General features: G+C 48.1%; 1 protein-coding gene across 1 annotated transcript in view; it reads right to left on the reverse strand.

The window, feature by feature from the left end:
* The window catches only part of Cow (Proteoglycan Cow), a 117,748-nt gene that overhangs the window by 15,909 nt on the left and 80,035 nt on the right, over positions 1 to 21,804 (reverse strand). Inside the window, exons 3-5 of the mRNA XM_076909868.1 lie at positions 18,108 to 18,210; positions 16,039 to 16,170; positions 2,065 to 2,210 (exon numbers count right to left, since the gene is read on the reverse strand). Coding sequence (XP_076765983.1) covers positions 2,065 to 2,210; positions 16,039 to 16,170; positions 18,108 to 18,210 — 381 coding nt within the window. The remainder of the gene's footprint in view (positions 1 to 2,064; positions 2,211 to 16,038; positions 16,171 to 18,107; positions 18,211 to 21,804) is intronic.

A 21,804-nucleotide genomic window follows, 5' to 3' on the forward strand; every position in this document is an offset into this window, starting at 1 on the left:
CAATTTCGCGTCAAGCGTCTATCAAAAGCATCTAAATTGAATTTCATTATTTTCTTAATTGTTCCCTGGCTGAAACAAAAGCCTTTTCATCGAGTTTCATTGTGCGCTTTCGATTTCTTTTTGTTTTCTAACAGAAAAGGGAGGTTCCCTCTGTTTTTGTTTTCCGATGCGTCGAGCGAAACGCGCGTTTCCTCTCTCTTTCTCTCTCTATCCCTCTGGTTTTGCGGTTTTATACGCATCGTGTATAAATTATTTATCGTATTGATGGAGGTCTCGTAGCGCGCTGGGGTTCGCCAGTTGAAATTCGCGGGAAATTTCCCGCGAACCGAGCGGGGAACTCGAACGGCCGAACGAAAACTCATTAACCGCGTGTAAACAAATTAGCATTTGCATTCGCGGCGGCCGGACAAGCTTTTCGATGATTTTTAAACAAACGCGACGACACTGCCGGCCGCCACGCGATAAAACTCGATTGTCGACGTTTACACGGCCGCCAGCCGGAATATTTTATGCCTCGGGCACCGCGACGTTATTAATTGAACTGCGTTTATTTACGTCGCGATTACCTTTCGAACGCTGTTGGTTCGTAGTTTTTTTTCCCGTGAGAAGCAAAAAAAAAATACCAGTCGATATTTCAATAAATTACGTTCGTGAAAATATTTCCAATTGAATTTCGAGTAAATAGTACAATATTATCCACTGTTTGGAATCGAACAGTCGATGCCTTTTTGTAAAATAAACATTTCTGCAAAATCGACATCGCCAGTACTTTGTGTAACGAATTATTCGCAGTATCAAATTTGAAAAGAGAGAGACAGAGAGAGAGAGAGAGAGAGAGAGGAGGAAGGAACCGGTGATTTCTTGAGCTTCCATTCGTTCATCCGCGAGTTACGCGGCCTCGTACGCTTTAACAGCGACATTATTGTTCTAACAGGCAATTATGAATATTCATGGTGAGTGTGCTTGTTCACCGGGACCAGCCGTAGGGACGCAAACACGCCGCCATTGTTAAACCGACTACACACGGCCTCTTATGAATAAACTAACGAATTAATTCCGCGCGTAAAATCAGAAAATGTCTACGGGAATTCGAGATTACGAACGGTTCGTTAAGGTGTTTAAACGCTCCCGTTGCGTTCTCTGCTGGTCCCACGATCATCTCGCGTCGCTCGCGAATAGATACAAATATCGATAAGATGAGAACCCTTTTCCGTGCCCGTTTAATTGTTCGAAGTCGTTCGAACAGCTTTAGAATATATAGACAATCGTACATTGGGTGTTTCGATACAGGAGACCGCGCTATAATTCTAGATCGCAGAGGGAACGACTTGCGAAAATTCGTTTCCGTGGAATTGATCGAGGCGAATCTCGAAAAGGTATTTGTTTCGATATCGAGTATGAATCGCGATACGGTACGGCGGACAGGATCGTGGAACCATTAATTTGCCTCTCAAAAGCTGTCGGCGATAAATCAAACCGGCTTCACGGATGATAAATCAAGTTTGCCTGGCCTACATTCGCGTTCCTCATTGGATAAGGACGCGAGCTCGGCGTACCGGTATCTTCCACGGTTTTTCTTTTTCCTTTTTTTCTTTTTTTTTTCTCTCCGCGCAACACCGTAGATGGAAGGCATCGTCGTTTTCATTATGCTAACTCGATTTTAATGGCGAACCGCTCGCGAGTGGAGTACACGTAATTGAGCGCAGCGTCGACTCGCGCTGAATCATCGAAGGTCGTCCTCGCTCAAGGTTCTGGCAGGCACCCACGTTTCGATTATTTTAAGCAACCTCCTTGCGCCGAGGTCGACCTCGCGGGACCTGGTTGCACGCGAACGAACGGTGTTGCAAGTAAATTGCAATATGCGAGTCCCTCGAAGGTTCAACCAAGGGACGTGGAATCGTTTCGCGTTGAATGTCAGCTCGAGAATCTGGCTCGATCTAACGCTATTTCGTTTCACCTCGACGCGAACTTTCGTTTACTCGGTCGGGTTTCGTATTTAGCGAACGATATGCGGATGGCTCGTGGAACCGATCCGCAACGGCGGGTAGTACACGCGATCCTCACCTTTGCACGGGCAGAATCCTTTGCAGGCGATGCGAACCGACGTGTGGTGGATGCAATTGTGGTATTCCAGTCGGCATGGCGAGCTGTACGTGCGATTATCGCTTCCGCAAAGGAACGTCGGCTTCACCACAGGACATTCCTGACATCTGGAACAAAAGGGTGAGACGCGGGCGCGTCGTTAAAACGGGGGCCGTTCTCCGCGCACCGCTTTAATTGCCCGAGTGCATTTCGCTGCTGTTTTCCCCCGTTTTCTTCATTTCCATAACTTCGCTCCCGCCACATAAAGTGGACGACATTTAAATACCACGGTCGCTCCGTGTCCGGGGTTTCTGATGTTTTCAAATCTCTTTATCTCGCCCTCTTTGTCAAACCTCCTCGCGCTGGAGAACGTTCGCTCGGACGGGGACTAACTAACGGAGAAACGGACAGAATTACAAAATCGTGGCTACCATTTTCCATTGTTTCAATCCGACCACTGCACGGTCAGACGACGGTATATATTCGAAAAATAAGCCGGATATTAATATATTCCGCGATTTCTTCCTATTTAAAATCCAGTTTTTTTCTAATTTAGAGAAGCTTTACAATTGAGGTTGAGAGATAGAGAGAAAGAGAGAGAGAGAGAGAGAGGCAAAGGTCAAGCTCTGTACTGCGATTCAGTTAATTGCAAGTAGATTCAGCTGGTCGCGCAGCCCAGACGACCGATAGACTCGAGAAATCTGGAGAGCTCGACGCGCTTCGCTGAATCTACTTACAATTAGCTGAATTCGCCGTTAGCTGAAGAAGCGACCTTCTAGAACGCAATTTTAGAGTTCTTGCCAGCTGGAAAAGAGACTCTTAAAGAGGCACGATCGTAGACTGCGACGGTAGTCTGAATATTTTTGTATCAGCAACAACCCTGCCGTTTGGCGCAATGAAATTAGACTAAAAGTGGACTAATTCGATTAAAACTTTGATGGGATAATTACATTGTCACGTGAACGCCATTTCTTCTCGCAACGATATAATTACAGAGAGTTTTGCGGGTCGTAGAACATTTTCATTACGACGAGCTACACGAAGGTTCCAGTGGAAAGGTATAAAATAAAAATTGGACCGTCACCGCGCGCCCCGCCTCGTTATTATTATGTCTCGTGATAACCGTCGATAAAGTTTGCGCGTGGCGTGTTCTCTGTGAGAACGCAACGACGCCCAACGCGGGCAAAAATTCCGGCGTTTCCGCAACGCGTAAAGCTTCATAACCCGTTAAGCGCTCTGTCGTAACACGAAAATTACCAGAGGGTAAGGCTCGCGGGGGCTGCGCGCACAACGGGCGCAACAACGTTGCAACGCGGCGTGAAAAGGCCGCCCTCGTAAACTGAAACGCTATTATAACGCGTTTACCGTTCGCGTACCACCCCCCTCGGCAACGAACGCTCGCGTTGATTAGAATTTTATAATATTACCTACGTGTGTCGCGCGCGGGCTCGAAGTTCTGTTCGAAATTAAGGGTAAACGCGACGCAGAGTGGAAATAAGGGGGAATACTATCCCTCTGGTGTTTGAAATTCATTTCTCGATTTAGCGGCTCTTCGTTCAACTCTGGTTTCACAATTGAGAGTTTTAGACGCGAATGTACTCCCGAGCTCGCACGCCAAAATCATTCGTCGTCGTTTCACCCCCGAAGAAAGGGGTAAAAATGCTTCCTCGGCTCGTGTCAGCTCGAGCAGGCGATTATCCGAGCTCGAATCAACAGTTGCAGCACGAAGCCACGGGAGAAACGGCCTCTAGCAAGGAATTACGGGCGGTTATGGCGGTATAATAAAGAAGGGTCCCTCTGCGGATTCGGCCACAATACCCGACCCGCTAGGTTGCACCCCGGGAACTTGCGGTCGCTGGCAAACGCGTAATTAGTTTAAACCGAGTAACGCTGTAATTAAGCCGGTTTAACTCCTTTATCAAGACGGGGCCTGCGGCTTCTTGGCTCCGTCGCATCGTCGTCGTCCATATATTTCCAGCCGACGACTTCGCGCGAGTCGTTTGAAGAGATCGTGGACGGATCCTCTTCCAAGCGGACGACTGTTTGAAATTAATTTATCTTCGCAGATTTCTGAACGCACGTTCGAGCCGATTCCGGCAAGGCTATCGAAATCAATTATCAATTGTTCAGTCTGCCACGCAATCGCACGCGATAAAGTCGATTGGCTACGTAATCTCGACGTCTGCCTGCCCCGAAACAATTTAATTCGCGCAGTTTCGCCCGCGCGACGAAACCGCCGATCGTAATTAATTTTGTCCGCCGTTACAATTTCACCACCCGTTTCTCCGTTCCGCGAACCCGTTCCCCGTTTGCGTAACGCGTTAAACGCTGGTAGCCACTTCCGTCGCCCGACACCCGGCGAACCGAACCCTCCCATTCGCGCTGGCAAAGAGAAATTATTCCCGACGGTCTTCGCAGACTTTTCCACGTATTCACTCTCTGTTCTTTAAAATAATTTCACGCTGGAAGAAATACATTGGCTGGATAGCATTCCGGGAGAGCGCATAATTCGGTGTCGGTTGTGGGGGAACAGCGAGGGGGTTGGTTCGCGGCTCGAATCGAATTTCTGTACCTGCAGGAAGAATGTTGATATTCGCCATGCCCTCCATTATATTCACCGTACTCATTTATGAAAATTTTCGAAGTCTCTCTCATCCTGTCCTACTCCACGCTCGACTGTTTCAATTTTTAAACAAGCACCCCGTAACTATCCCCTTTATTTCCGTTTCCCCTACTGTTTTTAACGGGCGCATCCTCCCTCTGAACGCGCTACATTCTTAAGAAACGCCCGACGAGTAAGACGGAACAATAAAAATCGGAGGAAAAGGTGGTACATCGAAGGCGAGTGTTGATAGGGGGTTAGAAGCGCGGTAGGGGTTGGTAGGATGAAAAGAAATTGTAGGTTCTTGTTCGAGAATGCTTTTCGAGAAGACTCAGAGATTCGCGTTTGTCCTAACAGTGCTTGAACCGGTTCTTATCGTGGCCACCATTATCAGCGCAGGAAGCAGCGTGGAATCTCGCGAGCTTGTTTTGAATGTCTTCCGGTTCTAGTTTTGAGCCAGTCGGTTCTTTGAATGTCGTCAAGCGTAAACCGCTCGAGTAGAGAACGGAAACGTTTTTTGTTTCTTTGGTACGTGGAACACGCTCGTCTGATCGATACCAGTGGGATGATATAAAATTCCCAGGCTTCGTATCGGCACGACATATCGCGTTGTATTTTACGTCGGAATTGCAGAACGAACGGGTGAAACGGGCGGGTAATAGATAGAACGGAGGGACGTGGTTGATAATGAACGTGCCAATCCGTCTTTAATCTAGCTCTTTTATATCGGCTCGATCCATTCGAGACCCGTGAGAACCTCGAAACTTTGACCAGGTGCTATCACGGAGAAAAACTTTCGTTCCAAGCCCCGCGGACCTTCGTGCCCTTCTCGTGGGTTCTCTTTCGCGAAATTTTCGGGATCCGGTGGAAGGTCGTTTAACTTGGAACGTTCGTCGTCCGGGAACGAGAATTTATTTTTAGAGTTCCGGGGAAGCATCTTGAATTTCAGTTTAAGAGACGCGTTCAGTGACGGGGCAATTTCGCGAGAATGTCCTGTAGTAACTGTACGTGTCCTAACACTATCTTGTGTAACGAACGCGCATATTCAAGATCGTCGATATTGAACTTTCATCCTATCAAGATCCATCGAATTCGATTAAACTAACGGTGATTCCACAACCCCCAGGAAGACAATTCTTTTTTCCAATCGAACGCCTCCAGTATGAATGTCCTTGTCTACAAGTACCCGCACTATTTCGCGTTAAAGAAAAATCCATCAATTTCCAGCGTGAAAAAAAGGGAAAAGTTTGCGTAAACCTCCATTCCGTACTCCGCTGTCCTCGCTTCAATTTGTATTCAAATTCCCAAATTCCATTTGCCGCCGGTTCCTGCGGACCGCCACCCTCCGTTTACCATACCATCCGAAGGAGTTCCCGTCGAACAGAGAACGAAACGAGAGCTCGGCCAGAATCGCGCGCGTTACACCCCGTAACGAAGTGCGTCCGCGTGAGGCGTCCCGAAATTTACCATCCCCCAGCCATCCTTATCGCGCGACACGGTTTCGATTTTTCGCCGCGCGTCTCGCGACGCCGGCGTCTCGACGTCGCGACCGGCTGCGACCCCAGCCCCGTATTACGGCCCGACCGACGTCGCCCGCCCCGGCACGCGGCTTCGTTTTTCGAAACTTTTGATTTACGCGCGCTCCACGGAATTCCATGAATGCGAAATGTAATCCCCTGACCGTTCCCCTTTCGATCTTCCGTCCACAGCCCGCCACGCCTCACCCTTCCCCCTCTGTCCCGTCCCGTATTTCCGGGAACTTCAGTTTTCAATCGGTCGAACGGGGGTAACAAACGACGCTTCGCAACCCCCCGCGCGAAGGAATACACCGATTCTCGACGCGTCGAGTACGTGTTTCGAAGAAACTGGGTTCAGAACCGAGCGTGACCCAACCAGTGAAACAGTTCGTTGTGTACATTTGAAATTTTTATTCGAATCGTGGTAGATCTCTCGTACACTAAGTGTTACACAGCTGTACCTATGGTTCGTTGGGACGTAAAATTGTCGTACGCAGGGAAATCGGAACTATCGCTCGCGGGGTTCGCGGGTGGAATTCCTTTTACGACAGGATCGTTCGATGCGAACGTTAACCGGGGTGGGAAAGGGAAAAGGCGAGCCTCCGCGCGGGGGCACGTTCGAGCCGATCAAGTGGAATACAAATGGAAGTAAAATATCCACGGCGCGCTATTATTGGCTCGGCCATTGAAATTTTATACCCAACCCGGTGTATATTAAAACGCCGGAATTACCCTGCCTCGTAACTTGACAAAATAATAGGGCTCGAGTAGCTCGACGTCGAGCACCCTGCGCGTAACTCTATTTCAATCGCGATACTTATTTAGCGGGCGTCGAACGCAACAATCGATCGTTTTATAATATCGCTGGCCAGCGATTTTTTATTTTGTTACATTTCTAGTTTTTAAATTTAGCGTAACAAAATAAAACGCGAAGAAATCGGGGAACGAACGAAGACATGAAAATTTCAAATTTTAGCTCGAGAACAGCAGAGATCAACCGTAAGAGCAGGAACAACTCCACTTAGGGATCTCTGCTTGCTCCGCGATACTTTCAACGATTTTAGGGTTTCCTTCAGCGGCAATCTCGTTCCGTGGAACACTTTACGTTTTACAACGCCAGATCCCAGAGTTCCCCCCGTATCGTCGTGCTTCTTTTTTCCGGCAAATCCACGGGAATAGGCGACGGGGGGTAGGGAATCGTCGTAGCGGTATAAGAAAAAGTAGGAAATGCTATTTTGTTCTTGTAACAATTATCGGGAAACGAGGCAGGGCGCTTGTACACGTTGGATTCAAGTGGTTAATGGTGGAGGGGCTCGTGTGAAGTTTAAATGCAGTTAGCCGGATTTCACCCCGTAATCGTTGCTACGTGCCCATGAATCGCAATAAGGCGGCTGTAATCCACGGTGATTGGCCATGGAAAGACTTCCCAACTAATCTATACATGTTTTGTTCTACCGTGAAAATGTTTGCACCTTTCTATTTCCCTTTCTGTTAATAATTTTTTAAAGAATACGTTCCGTCGTTTATCGTGGTCGCAAGAGAGAAGAGATAGGAAGAAAAGTGAAGGACTGCTAGTGAACTCATTGGTAAAGTAATCTAGCAGATCCTACTTTAGACGCAGGGACGTTAAGGACAGGTCGAAAAATTCCATACATAGAAATGGAGCTTGAAAATGGTAATGTTGCTGTTCCTCTAGCGGCGGGCGTTGAAGTTGCATTTTTGTCGGAGGACCGTCACAGAGGTGTACCATTTAAAAAGAGATTGAAAGTCACGTCTCGACGAGCAATGGGGGTAAATATATAATGCGAGGCACAGGTTTGGATAAAAGGTGTACTCGCGATTAATCGGCTGGCGAATAACGAGCAACGCGCATTGTGTCAAGTGACAGTGCATTAATTAGCTGGAGGACGGGCGTGCACGGGCTGGTGGGAAACCTGGCCGCAAAATACGCTCGGAGACCGCAGTCTATTGCCGCCGGAATTGCATGCAGCGGCATTCATTTCGGCCGTCCGGTTAGGGATACACGTACACGACGGTGAAAGCCTAATTCGTGCGGGCGTCGTTGGCCGAGACGCGGGCACAGAGAGACGGCAAAGGGCAGCAAGGAATCCAATCGAACAGACTAATTTATCCCCGTCGTATGCGTGTCCGCGCGCAAACACACGGTTCCTACTCGAAATGAGCTGAGAGCCGATCTTGTTTCCCTGTCGATGTAATCTAGTCTTTGTTGATTGGGGGGTTGCGCGCCTGGAGAACGGCTGAATTGGTAGCGCGACATTATTTTCTTTCACCATCAATAATTTTATTAACACGTTTCTTTCAAGATGTTTAGGACCACCAAATTTATAGTAGAAGATCGCGCAGAGAACGTGCAAGACGTATAAAATAAAACAACCCACGAATTATTGAAGAGTATCGAGCGAAACCGCGTTTAAGTAGAACGAACCCATCAATGGTCAGGCAGCCCGCGAAGTAGTACAGTTCCGCGTTTAACGCGACGTCGCTCGCCGTAGAATAGGCCGGCGTTTAACGCGGGGTTTGATCTCCGGCTCTTGCCTCGCGTTTCAGATGTCCGTCGGAATTCTCCCAACAAAGTGGACAGCAAGTTTTAATCGTCCGCTTTAATCGCAAAACTATTTCTTCATTAATTCTCGCCGGGAGAGGAATGTCCGACGCGTATCTCTCTCAAAGAAATTTCCGTTTCCAAGCAGGTCTCGGGCGACTGAAATTTTTCCGCGGCCGCCACGGGACAGATGGAAATTAATTTCCAGCGACCCCGACGAAATTTACGGCCCTTGTAACGCGGACAGTCAACCGCGCAGGCACAAGTACCCGCAGCAATTTTTCTCCCTGGAACATGTCCCTCCCGATAACTGTCGGCCCATTAAAGATATAGGGAAGGGCACCGTTTCAAACGTCTCGCCTCGTAAAACGTATCGGTGCGTTTAATCCATCGGGAGATGTATATTTGCAATTATTCAGGTTCTCCAGTCGACGCTGCAGGAAGACGATTGATTTTCCTGCCGGCACGGGAACGTGACAAGGTTTCCACGAGCCAAGAAAGCCTTTCGAAATCGATAAAGAGTCCAGTGGCCGCGAGCACGGCACGCCGAGTGCAATTTTACATGCCGTTTGTTTCGACGAGTCGCCAATTCAGCCGCGACGGGGCGAGGTACGAGGGTCGCAGACGGGTGGTAGCGGAAGAACGTGCCATCCTCGGGTTGGGGAGCGAAGCTTACTCGGCAATAAAGTCGAGGCGAAGCCCTCTCGTCGCGGCAAGGCTCGGGAACAGGCGACGAAATAAGCACCACGGAGCCCCGATGCTCGTCCATCATCGCATTACCCGGCTGCTTATCGACTGAAGATACTCTTTCCGCCATTTGTCCTTGCTACCACGTCGCTGCTCCACTTTGCGGAGGCGGTTGCGCGAGCCTATTTTCCTGGCACACGTTCTCCAACTGCGTCCTCCCGGACACTTCCCTCTTAACGCTCCCTTCTTTTTTTGGCAGACGTACACTCTTCGAACGATCGTTCTGTGTCATTTCAATTCTCGTCTACTCCTTCCGCGAGTATCAAAGGATTCATTTCGATTGTCTCGTCAAGATTCGCCTCCTTTTGTACGAAGAAGACCGGCTTTTACGCATTGTCCTAGCGATTCGCTTAATCTCCCTTCACTGTTTTAAATTCTACTTTACCCTTGGCGTTAATTATCACGTTTATTAAGCGCGTCTCGTGAGACACGATGTTCTGCAAACGCTATTAAAATCCCGTTAATTCTGCTCCACTTGATACCGATTTAGATTTGCAGTCTCGATATGCTTGATAAATTTCGTGTATTTAGCGTATTTTAATTCATCGATTTCTTTTTATAGCTCCACGATACATTTAACGATGTATTCGTATATTTCCCGATCGTTTATTCATGGTGCTCTCGTTTTTTAATTAGAATTTCGCCAAGTCCCGTTTACATGCCTCGGATATTTATTTACATTTTCGTTCGCTCGTCGAGCGCAGTAGTCGCAAAATAACCGAGTGAAATATTCGCGATACCTGTTACGCGGGGCGTTCGGCAGGTATTGACAGGCGGTTTAAGGGGGTTGGCTCTGCAGGCGAAAATATTTTCACTTTTACGAACCTTCGACGAGCACGCTCGACGCGTTTTAATAATCCCGTTCGCGGAGTTTCGGAAAAACGCGAGACCCAGGATAATTCAAGGACCTCGCTCGATGGGCCGCGTCGCCATCCGCGGACCATCGAGTTTCCTGGCCGACTCGCGAGCCGGGGCGATCATAAAAATTCCATTATCGTGGCGATTTCGGTACGCTCGTCGATACGCGTCCCCGCATGCGTTCCCGTTGTAATGAATTTCCACGGGAGGGGGTTGTAATAATGGCATTTTTATGACGTTCGATCGTTGAAACAAATGGAGCAAACAGTCTACTTCTGACGGGTATAATGGAAATCGCGAGGAGGGTGGAAATGGACTCTTCGTTGACAGAGGATCGCGGTTTAAAAAAGAACCAACTTCACCCCCTCTTTTTAACACGACTGTATAAATAAAATTATCCGTAGGGATTCAGAAACGATTTTAAATAATTCAGACAACTGATCGAGGTGAAGTAGGATGTCGTCAAATTCTGGTAGTCAGTTATTAAAAGAGACTTCGTACCCTTGTTAGTGTTGCAGAATTTTTCTGTTTCTCGTAAGTAACGTATTTATTACGTAGTTTGTAAAGACCAGAGGGTTGGAAAGCATCGTACGAACGTTTCCACCGCTATCGCAGAGGTTCGTGCTGTTTATAAAATTTCATTTTCCGTTCCCGATGTCGTTCGACCGTCGAGAGAGCCCCGCGTGGCTGGTGGAAGGACCCTATCGATGGCCGGATGCTCGTTCCCGTACGAGGAGCCGTAAATACACATTTTGCCAGGCCAAAAGCATCCCCATTCCCCGGTCCTCGACCGAATCGAGCCGTGGAACAATATAAGAAAGAGCCAAGGAAACTATCCTTTACGGCGAGACATAACTTCGGGCATTAAAGGAACCCCGCGACGTCTTTCGGAGCGTCCTCCGCGTTTCCGGCGGTCTCGAACGATGGACCGCGTTGTTTTCTCTGTCCACAGCGCTTTTAAGAGACTTCCGCGTTGAATTATAAATCGTGGACGAAATCGAATTCGTAAAAATTCCTGGCGAGCTTCCCTTCTCCCTTTTCGAATCGATTCCGTCGAATTAATATGATAAAGTACAGTGAACGAGGTGGCGTTGCTTAACGAACGCTGTTCGAAAGCAATCGCAGACCGGTTTGTCAGCGATTCGGGAATAATAAATTCGTCTGGCAGCCAAGTTCGAGGAGCTCGCGTTCCATTTTATACTCGTGTTTACGCTCGATCATTTACGAGCGACGATTTATGGGAGTTTCTTACGACTCCTTTTCGGAAATTAAACGATTTGTATTTATTGGCTGCGATCACCACGCGTAGGGGGATGCGCGACAACAGAGCTCTGATTATCGTTTAGTCGATGGTTTCGTTTTTCTCCGTTTTACATGCCTTTTCTCCATTGTATCGTCGCTTTATTGGCTACACGAATAAGTGGTAGCATTTAATGGGAAAATTTCGTTAAGAATCCTTTCAGCGAGAAAGGGGTTGACAGTTGGGTATTTTTTCGAGACGAGAAATAAAAGGTCCGCACGAAAGGGCGTTATTTCACGGCCGGGCGGGATCTTACTTTCGTTTTCAAAAGCTCCGCGTCCCGCTAATTATAACAAAGAAAAGCGTAAAATAGGAGTGGCGGCGGAAGCCCTTCTGAAAATGGGACAGCCGGGGTCGTTTCTCTCGACTGGAAAGCGGGGCTCTTGGTGAAATCCGCTTTTAGAACGGCGAATAATACCCTTTAGTCGGCCGGAATCGAGCCTGTTTCGTTCACACCGTCTTTCTCGATCGCGTCAAAGCGATTCCTTTCCCGCGTTCTCACTGTTTGCACCCGCACGATAACCGACGCGCTCGCGATCAACAAATGGAAACTTTCTCGAAGAAGAAGAAAAAAAAAACACACAAAAATGTAAAACGACAGCGTCGCAATGTTGCGTTTCGTGAAAATACCCTCGTCAACTTACATCCCCGTTGAACGCGTTCAACGAAACTTTGCTAACTCGCGTTATAATTTCTCCGCGGCGAAAACTTGGCCATTATCGGTCGAGACGGAACGAAGTCTCGCGAATTCCGCGAAATCCGGCGGAAAAGTCGCGTGCCGCTGGACAAAGGGCCATTAAGGGCGCTGGTAAGGGGCCACTCCTCGTTAACGATCCCCGGTACAGTTTTCTGGCGACGTTACAACTCGTACGTGACCGCCGCTGCTTCTCGTGACCCAGACTGACCTCTCCTCGCCGGGGATTTCAGCCGGGAGGATTTTTCGGTGAAGCTGGGGACGTACGGGAGTCGTTTCAATGGCTCTACTCGAAGATACGCGTAACGTGACACGCATACGACCGTAAAAAAGTTACCACCCGCGACTGGAATCTTTGCTTTCATCGTTTTCCGATCATTTCACGTCATCGTCGCTCGGTTACGTTTCATTTCGATGACGATAGAGCTGCGTATTCGAAGCGTGAATTTTCGTCGGACGATAAATTCCGCGTCGATTACAGCGGTTTTTAAAAGTATATAGAGCTACGGTAAAAACGTGTATCCTCTTAACATTGTGTTCCACTTTTTTCCACAATACGCTTTGTTCGCGTCGAACTACTATTTTTCCACCCCTCGGCTGGTTCGCGATAAAACGTCCATCGCGCTGGAAGATTATATTTAAACAACAGGATTTTACTTGGCTCGATTTATTTTTGAAACGAACAAAATTTCAATCGTATGTACCTTGGTAACGCGGCGCAGGTTTCAATTCCCACCCGATATTTTCGCGAACGATATTAAGTTGATCGAAAATATCAGGCCGCACGCTCCTCCGTGCTCTTGGCTCGCCTGTTTTTTCGTTCCTTCTGCCGCGGAGCCACGCGCGAACAAAGCGGAAAGTTCAATATTTAACTTCAACATTCAATTTCCCACCGGCCCCGATCGCCTGTAAAAACACGTCACGGCTGGGAAGCACCCTTAAACCGAACAAAAGCGCCGCGACAAGTAGAACAAACCATTAAACACCTTCGAGCACAATGGGATCGCGCGCGTTCGACTGAGCCCAGCGACAAGTAGAACAGGTCAGCGTATCTCCCGGTCGAGTACAATAAAATCGTACCTGATCACCGTCGCGTCGTTCATCCGAAACACACGGTATTCGCTCCGTTCCCCCGCAATTAGGCCTGTTTCTCGTTCGTTCTAATCTTTCCGACTGTTTCGACCGAACGACACAGAAGTAGCGAGGACCCAACGAGGAGCAGCGAGGGAGAGAAAAAAAACAAGGATTGAAATGTTAGGAGGGGTGGCAGGAGAAACGAGAGGAAGAAAAGAGAACGGAAAAACACGGGGGCAGGAGAAAAACGGAGAGAGAGGTGCAGGGGGGCTACGGACGGAAAACCCTCTTTGCTCTGCTCGCTCGTGCAAATTTAAGTAGGAAGAAATGTTTCGCCGGCAACTCTGGCTTTTTCCACCCCCTCCGCCTTTTTCTACGCTCGCTCGTCCGTTCGTCTTCCGTCTGAGCTGTTTTCCCCGTGGAATTTTTCTTGCGCCCCCCCTCGCTAGCCGACCTTCGAACCCTTCGCCGACTCCTACCCCGTCACTTTTCCATCCTCACCCGAGGAGAGGGTGACTCCTGTTTGACGTGGCTCCGCGCTAAAGTAAACGCATCCGGTTTCACGTGCCCCTTTTCCCAACACCGCTTCGCCATTCCTCTGCCTCGACGGCGTCGTTCGAAATTCATTTTTTATTCTTCCGCGAGCTGGCTATTGTGTGTCGCTAGGCGGCGGTGGCCTTCCAGGAACCGCGGCTGAATTTCAACGAAAATCCGGCTCGTTCGCGCAAAGACAATATTGGATTCACCAACCCCCCGCTCTCAGCGCGCCGTTCTTTTTCCGCCACCAGGTTATCGTTAGATAGCTCCGCTTGCGTGTTTGATTATTCAGAACGCCGTTACCCGTACATTTCGGAATGTAGCTCGCTACTTTTCTCTCCGCGTTCGTTTCTAGATAGTGGAGATAGTAGAACCGTGCGGTTTAAGTAGTACAAGAACGTCTATGGTCGGACATCGAGCAGTCTCTACGGTAGCGCTGATATATGGATGTACCTTTTTCGAGGAGAGCGATCTGGGTTGCTCGAAATTGGTAAAAATTTCAACTGTGGATCCTCCAGGTGCTACGATGTATTACGAACGAATTGAGGTGATAATAATTAAAGAATTAATTACAAAAGTGTCGGGGAAATATGTAACATGATATTTTCTCGTGATCGACGAAGTTGTCTGTTGTCGAGAGGGCCACGTTTTCCGTTCCGAGGCGTTGGAAATTCTTGCAACACGTTTGAACGAAGCTCGACACACGCGCGCGGTATAAAAACCGTCAAACGCGACACTCGCGGTGCAAAGTAAGGCACCCGTTCCTTTTTCCCCACGTCTGGATGATCGCATTGAAACTTAAGAGTCACGCATCCATGAAAACGTGACCTAAAAAGCTAACCTTTTATTCGACGATGCCCCGTGGGGTGGTGAGGAGGGGTCGGAGCAGAGGGTTTTGCGTTCGACACGCGGAGAACCGGCGAAACCAATAATTCCGGCTTAATGTCTCGTGAAAAACAAAACAGGCCGCGTCTACTCGCCCGCCGGGACTCGCTCCGATATGTTTCACGGTTCCCTTTCTAGCTTTTCCATTTTTTTCCCCCGATTTTTTTTCATTTTTCCGCGAGCGCATTTCTAGCTTTTTTTTTCGACGCTTTAACAAAACAATACGACTTACGCGACAGGGAACAGAGGAACCAATTAAACCGAATTATTCGACCATTCGTCAGTGTTTCTGTTCTTTTTGTACCCTGCCTCGGTGTGCACGCGTGTGCGTTCTTTTCTCTCCCTCTATCTCTCCTCCTCCCTCTCTTTTTATTGTTTGTTATCGAATGGAATAACTCGTGACGAAATCGAGGTAAATTGTAGCGATTAACGTTCGTTCTCTTCGTGCGCGTTACGAAGCGGAATTCGTTTCGGTTTTTCCACAGATGGAAAGAGGAATAATCGTCCGCGTTGCGTTCCGCGAATTTAACGCGTCCCGATTAAAAGTCATTTACGATTGTTCAGTTTCGCCTGATTAAACGGAACGGTCGTCTTTCCCCTGTTTACGTCGACGTGAATCAATCGAACGACCGATTCGAGCGGATTGTTCGTACGGGAACGTTTCGTTCGCACTTAATTATTGCTTCGAAGAGGGGGATGCAAATGTTTCCTCGCGCTAAACTCGATGGAGCATCCCGCTCTCGAAACACGCGAGAAACAACTTGCGGCGTCTCGGGTTTGCTCGTTACTGCATCGTTTCGAGTTGCGCGAACATTGCCTCGAGATTTATCCACCATCTCACGATTTTCTGCCTCGAGAAAAAAATAGTTCACTCGAATACCGCTTTAGATAAGTATAAATTAATTAAATTAATTTAAAAAATTTCATTTAACGGGACGCGACGAACTTTTTTCTCTGCTTCGAGGAGAGAACACGACGAAATGAAATAATAAATGAATACAGCGATGGGGATGATGAGGGACGGGTGGTTTCCGGTTTTAGAGACATGTTCACGATTGAGATTTGTACGCTAGTCAAAATGGAACGTTTTCGAATATATTGAAGACGGGGTGGCGATCTGAAAATTTTCGAGGGCGCTGAAACTGTCGCATGGTCGGAACGAAAGTAGCGAACACTTACTTAGACTCGTCCTGATCCTCGTCATCGTCCTCGGAATCGAAGAAGGCGTCGTCGTCCTCCGTGTCGACCGAAGTTTCCGTTCTCATTCGTCGGTTTTGCTGAACTGCGCGGGATTTTGGGATTACAATGTCGCTGGAAAAGAAAGTCGCCAAGTAGAAACGGACAGTGTCTGATCTGGCAACCGACCTCGCTTACGTTCCACAATTGCTCCAGTTTTAACCCAACCAAGTCGGGACGTATAAATTTTCCAAATCCATGGAGTACCAGAAATCTTTAGAAATCTGTTGCGATATTTAAACTGCTTTAAATTATATGAGCGTAAATTACAGATGAATCACTTGCATTCCAACGTATCGATGTAATGCAAGATTGCACGATTGCAAAAGTAGAATATCAAAAAGGTGGAACTATTCGAAAACAGATTAAATTTAAGAGGAGGCTAAGCGTAATCGTGTAGACGGTGGGTCCGTTTTCAATTCCGCGGGCGAGGAGAGCCAGCGAATTTAAAAAATTTAAGCAGATCCACCGTGTCAAGATGCCGGGTCTCGGTCCCTGGAAATGGAATAAGTTAAAAGCGATTTCCCGGCAACGAAAATGGAACGCTCCCGAATATAATTTCTCGCCGGGGGAAAATAGAGCGCGGAACGAGGGCGAGGAAAATTTCTATCGTCGATAACAGCGTCGAGTTTGCACGGTCCAATGGAAAATTTCTACCCGTAACATGTTACGTGCCGCGCGTTTACGCGAGCACTCGTCGACTTTGTTGGCTCTTCTTTTATTCAATGCGCAATGTCTCGTACGCGAAAATGTACTATCGCGTGTATATAATATATCACGCGAAAAAAAGGGACAGGATTGCACGGACGTAGATACAGGGATGCTAACTGCCCTCTGAAATTAATATTTCACTGTTTATCGTACCCGTAATACAATGTTTCTGCGTTCGCGAATAATTTTACAAGCTTCCAGAACGCGCCAGAACGAATTACTTTCGAGCGTTGCAACGGCGCGGACAAACTTCATCCCCTTTCGTTCGTCGTTTCTATGACTTCCTTTTGAATCGCGCGCTATCTCGTATTTCAACGAAAGACCATAAAAATTTGAAATTTAATATCTAATTGTTCCGAGATTCTACTCAAAAATATGATGAACTACCATTTCGAAACTGGAACGAAAGCAACCCCGTTCGAACGCAACCTATTCGTTCTACCCTCGCATCCGCATCGCCTACCCTTAGCTTCAGCAGCTAGTCGCGAATGTATACCGTTCACCGATGATCGTCGTCACTGTTCGACAATTGTCCACCGCTCTATGGAACGCGGACAGAAGAGCCGTAGAACGGGGCCCGATCCATGCGTTAATTGGCCATGAAGCCATGGTTTACGTGTCTCGCGCGGATCGTTCAAGATAAATTCCAGGGCTGCGCGAATGCCACCGTATCCACGTGGAAACCTGGGGCCGCCGGTTAACTGGCAATAAGCACGCTCCGAAATCAATGATACCCGGCACCGACGCCACCCCATCGCATACCCCGATCCGCTCGGTTTAATGCCGTGTTCGCGGATAATATCGTCGTTAATCATCCGTCGCGGCCACGTCAACGGGGCTCCCGATCGAGCGGCCAATTTCGACGGCACTGTTTATTTTGCCCGCGTACCTGTCGGTCGATCGATACCTCCGACGACCCCGTCCAAGTCAGCCTCGACGCGTCGAGAGTTCGCCCATCTTCTCTGTTTCTTTTTTAGTTCCTCTCTTTGGGACGAAGGTCTGTCGACGTTCGTCGGCAATCTGATGGGAAAACTGGTGTAAATGGTATGGAGGTCTCTTCAGGTCGTAGAAAGGTTATCGAAGAGGGTACGGGGTGGTTAATTTGAGATGCAGTCAGAGGTGCCTACTCGAATTCTGGTGTTACTCGTGGGCTTATGATACGTCGATCAATGCTCCTGTGTAAGGTGAAACTTCACGCCTCTCAAATTCTGATCGGAATTCTGAATGCAGAAACGAAAGCAACGGTGGATCGATAAGCGAGAGAGATGATAGAAAGTGTGCATTGTCTCGCGGATAGTTACCCTGATTTCTCGAGTTCCTTCTTGGAGACGCAAACAGCGGTGAAGGTATCCTTCAGAAGGCACAGGTCCTTTTTCTTGCAGTTCAGTGGACGACAAAGTTCGCCTGAAAGGAAAACAGAAATGTCATTAAACGTGAATGCGATTCGTAACGCGGATTTAACGATGGCCTGTTTCGAGATACGCGAATTACTTTAAATCGCAATTTCCAATTACGCCCACTTAAAAATAATGAACCAATTAAATTCGCGGGTCGTACGAACCCCTCCACCCGAACACCGCTCGCTTCCAATCGACTTCAATTGCTCGGAAAAGTATTCCAGTAACGAAGATCCATCTCCGTGCAACAGGGGAACGAGAATTGAACGGGAGAGGAGAGTAAAAGACAGGATTTAAAAGGCTCCCGGTTCGGCTTTAAGGGATTGGTATTCCCGATTGTTAATACGATTCGATATCGAACAGACGGGAAAGATATGTCCTCGACGCTTTGTGAACGACGTCGAAGACGGGGGAGGGTTGCTCGCGTGCGTCAGAATTAAACTATAGCGTTCGCAGTCACGATCGACGACGTGGAAAAATTCACGGGGACCTCCTCCGCCCCTTCGCCCACTCCCTCGTCGATATTACGCTTCGCCCTGGTAATCCGGCAGCGTATTGACGCCGCGGAACGCTCGCACTTTCGCCTTATTAAATTTTAAGACCGCTTCCGGTGGAGGAATATCTGATTTCGCCGCTTTTTACGATATTGTTCGCCGTGGAATGCCTTTCTCCCTTTTACGCGATGAAACTTGCCTGGCGATTTTATACCTGCGATGAATCGACGATAATGACGGTTATAATTTTCGACACGAGATTGTCCACGGCGTAATATTGTAAATTGTAATTCACGACGCGAACCAAATTAGACGGGCGATCGAGATAAAGAAGGGGTCGATTTTACGATAACCCACGGTCGTCGCGATATTGCGAAACGCTTACTCCTGTCTTTCGAGAAATCCTTTACTCCCTTCCTATGAGACAGGTGAATTGCGCGAACTCGATCCCCTCGACTTCGCCCACCGAAAATCGATTCCTCAATCGCGCTCGTAACCCCTGCCAAACCCCCTCGCAAGAGTCGAGAATGGATTTCCCGGTTGCTGAAAGAGGGTTACGGTCTCGTTGCTGCGATCAGCCGTCGAATGTAAGGCCGATCGTCGAAAGGGTGAAGCTAATTCTGTCGCTGAGCGCGAGCAGGCAACCGATCGCGGGGGTGTACGGGGTTGGTTTCCGTCGAACGAAACGATTCGTTTCGTTTCTTTGATGTAACGCGTGCCTGGATGTGCAATCGCGTTCGCCCCGTGGAAACAGTCGACACGCGATATCGCTCGTTTTCGGAGATCATACCGCGTCGGATCGAATTCACCCTCGTCCCCATTTAACCCCCGACACCGCGAATCGGCTGGCGCTCGACAATCGCGCCTATCTGCCTGAATCGCGAGCCACGATTACCTTTTGACGTGCAAAACCGATAAGGAATTGTCCTGACGTTCAATCACGATCCATGCTCGACTGTCCTGCTCGGATTGTTCCGGATCGACGTACGGGGTGGAAACGGCAGGCTGGATAAATTGCCGGCCCTTAACAGCTCGTGGCTTCTTGATTGATTGATCCGTTACGGACTGTCTCGAATTGTTTCGGAGGGAATAACAATTACCGGTACTCGAGGAGGCTGCTAGAACGAATAAATTGAAGAGGAAAGGAGAGAGAGAGGGTGGTATCGATTACTAATCGGTCAGGTGCCTTCCTGTACGCTGACTTGTACCACTTGTTCGAACAACCGGATCGCGTACAAATTTATTTCTACCATCCTAGTTTGCCTAGTTTAGAAATTTCTGTACGAGTACAGTCAACTACTCTATAACACTGTACTCGTATAACACGGTTTCCATATAAAATGTCGCAAATTAATCTAATTTTGCCAGCTGAAATCTGATTTTTTGTAACGCGGTAAGAATTAATCGTGTTACAGTAGAGTTGGCGGTATAAACGAACTTATTTAACGTATAGTTTACATTATTCTGTCTGAGCCTACACTGATTGATTAGCTACACTGATTCAACTAGACGTCGTCACGGTCCACTCGTCCAACTGTGAACGATCTCGTCCCATTTTATTGTATAAGGGTCCGGTACCAGATACGCGATCGTACACGAGTCTACTACTCTAGTTGTCCGACTATACGGTACGTTGTTCCACTTCGCCTCGAACAGCCTCGTTGCTTTTACACGAGCCATTGTGCTTAATGCAACTCGAATGCGGCCCACAGATATTAACATCTTAGGTATTGCTTGCGCGGGTCGCCTCGATTCGAGTGCACTTCGCCCGCGTCCGGGAATTGTGCCGCTGAATTCGAAAAACGGCACGGTGACCCGGTTTCCGGTAAACGGTTCGTTTAATCATCCCGCATTCGCTCGCGGCTTTTAATTATACAAATTTTCGCCACCGCGAAACGATTAATAACTTTTCGTCGGCCATTCTCGTTTTTATCCCGACGATTTGTTTAATAGCGAATAATTGTCCCGTAATGCGTATAGCGCTGTCCAACCTGAATATTTAGTCTCTACCCATCATCAATTACTGAATACCCAACGGAACGGATTTTAAACGTAACTTTATTTTTTATCGCCTCCAAAGAAACGTCCGTTTCCGCTTGACGAGTTAAAAATCGCAGACTGTCCGACGCGTGTCTGAATATTCCTCGTAGCAGATACTCTCCGCGCGTTTATCCAATCCAACTTTTCCATCCCTCCAGAAGCCTGAGCGTCGCAGGAAGATACGCGTCCCGCGGAAAAAGTGTATCGCAAACAAACGCGCGGGTGCAACGGGATTGTATCCAGGGGGATCCATTGCGCGTCTAATTAAAAGTTTTCCCCACGCTGTTCGAGCCGTCGCCTCCGCGCGTAATGTACCCTGAAGAAGGGAGGGCGGGAGCAGGCGGAATTAAAGTCGAGCAGGCAGGAATTAAGGAGTTCTCTTTCTCTCTATCGCTCTCTCGCTCGCCTCGATCTCTCCCTGGCTTAGACAGCCATTTTACGCTGGCCCACAGCTCTGGCGAAGAGGGATAGAGAGAGAGGAAAAAAAGGGAAGGAAAAGCCAGCCGATCAAAGGGCCCGGGATCGAACGCCTATCCTCGAGCCTTCCTTTCGACGCTCGAGCGAACCTTTCTTGCAAATGGAATGCCACGGAAGAGCAGCCAGGGCTCGAGGAACGGTGTAATTGCAGGAAATGGAGATTGGAGTACCGTGGTCGAAGGTGTTTCGCGAGGATCGTGGGATAAATGGCAGGTTGGCCTGTTTTAGGGTAAACGTGCAAGAGGACGGGGGAGAGTTTGCTCTCGCAGGTGTTATTGGGATTTTTGGTCATTAATTAGAGGTGAATTGTGCACGAAATTTTCTCTTCCATAATTCATCAGGAAAATATTTGATTCCTTGTGATATAGAGCAGTATTTTATACGTATATACCTTCTACGAGGATAACATCAATGGCGTCTCTTGTACTTTATAAAAACCAGGAAGTGCCGTGTTTCATAGAATTCTCTCACTTCCTGGCGTTTAAAAAAAGCTCTCTCTTTATAAGCTCTCATTCTCGACCACGTATCGTGTTTTATTATAGATTCATTCTATACTCCGCGTGCAACGATAATTTTACTCCTATGCCAGA

Source organism: Xylocopa sonorina, chromosome 2 (genome assembly GCF_050948175.1).
Source record: "Xylocopa sonorina isolate GNS202 chromosome 2, iyXylSono1_principal, whole genome shotgun sequence".
NCBI classification, from domain to species: Eukaryota; Metazoa; Arthropoda; class Insecta; order Hymenoptera; family Apidae; genus Xylocopa; species Xylocopa sonorina.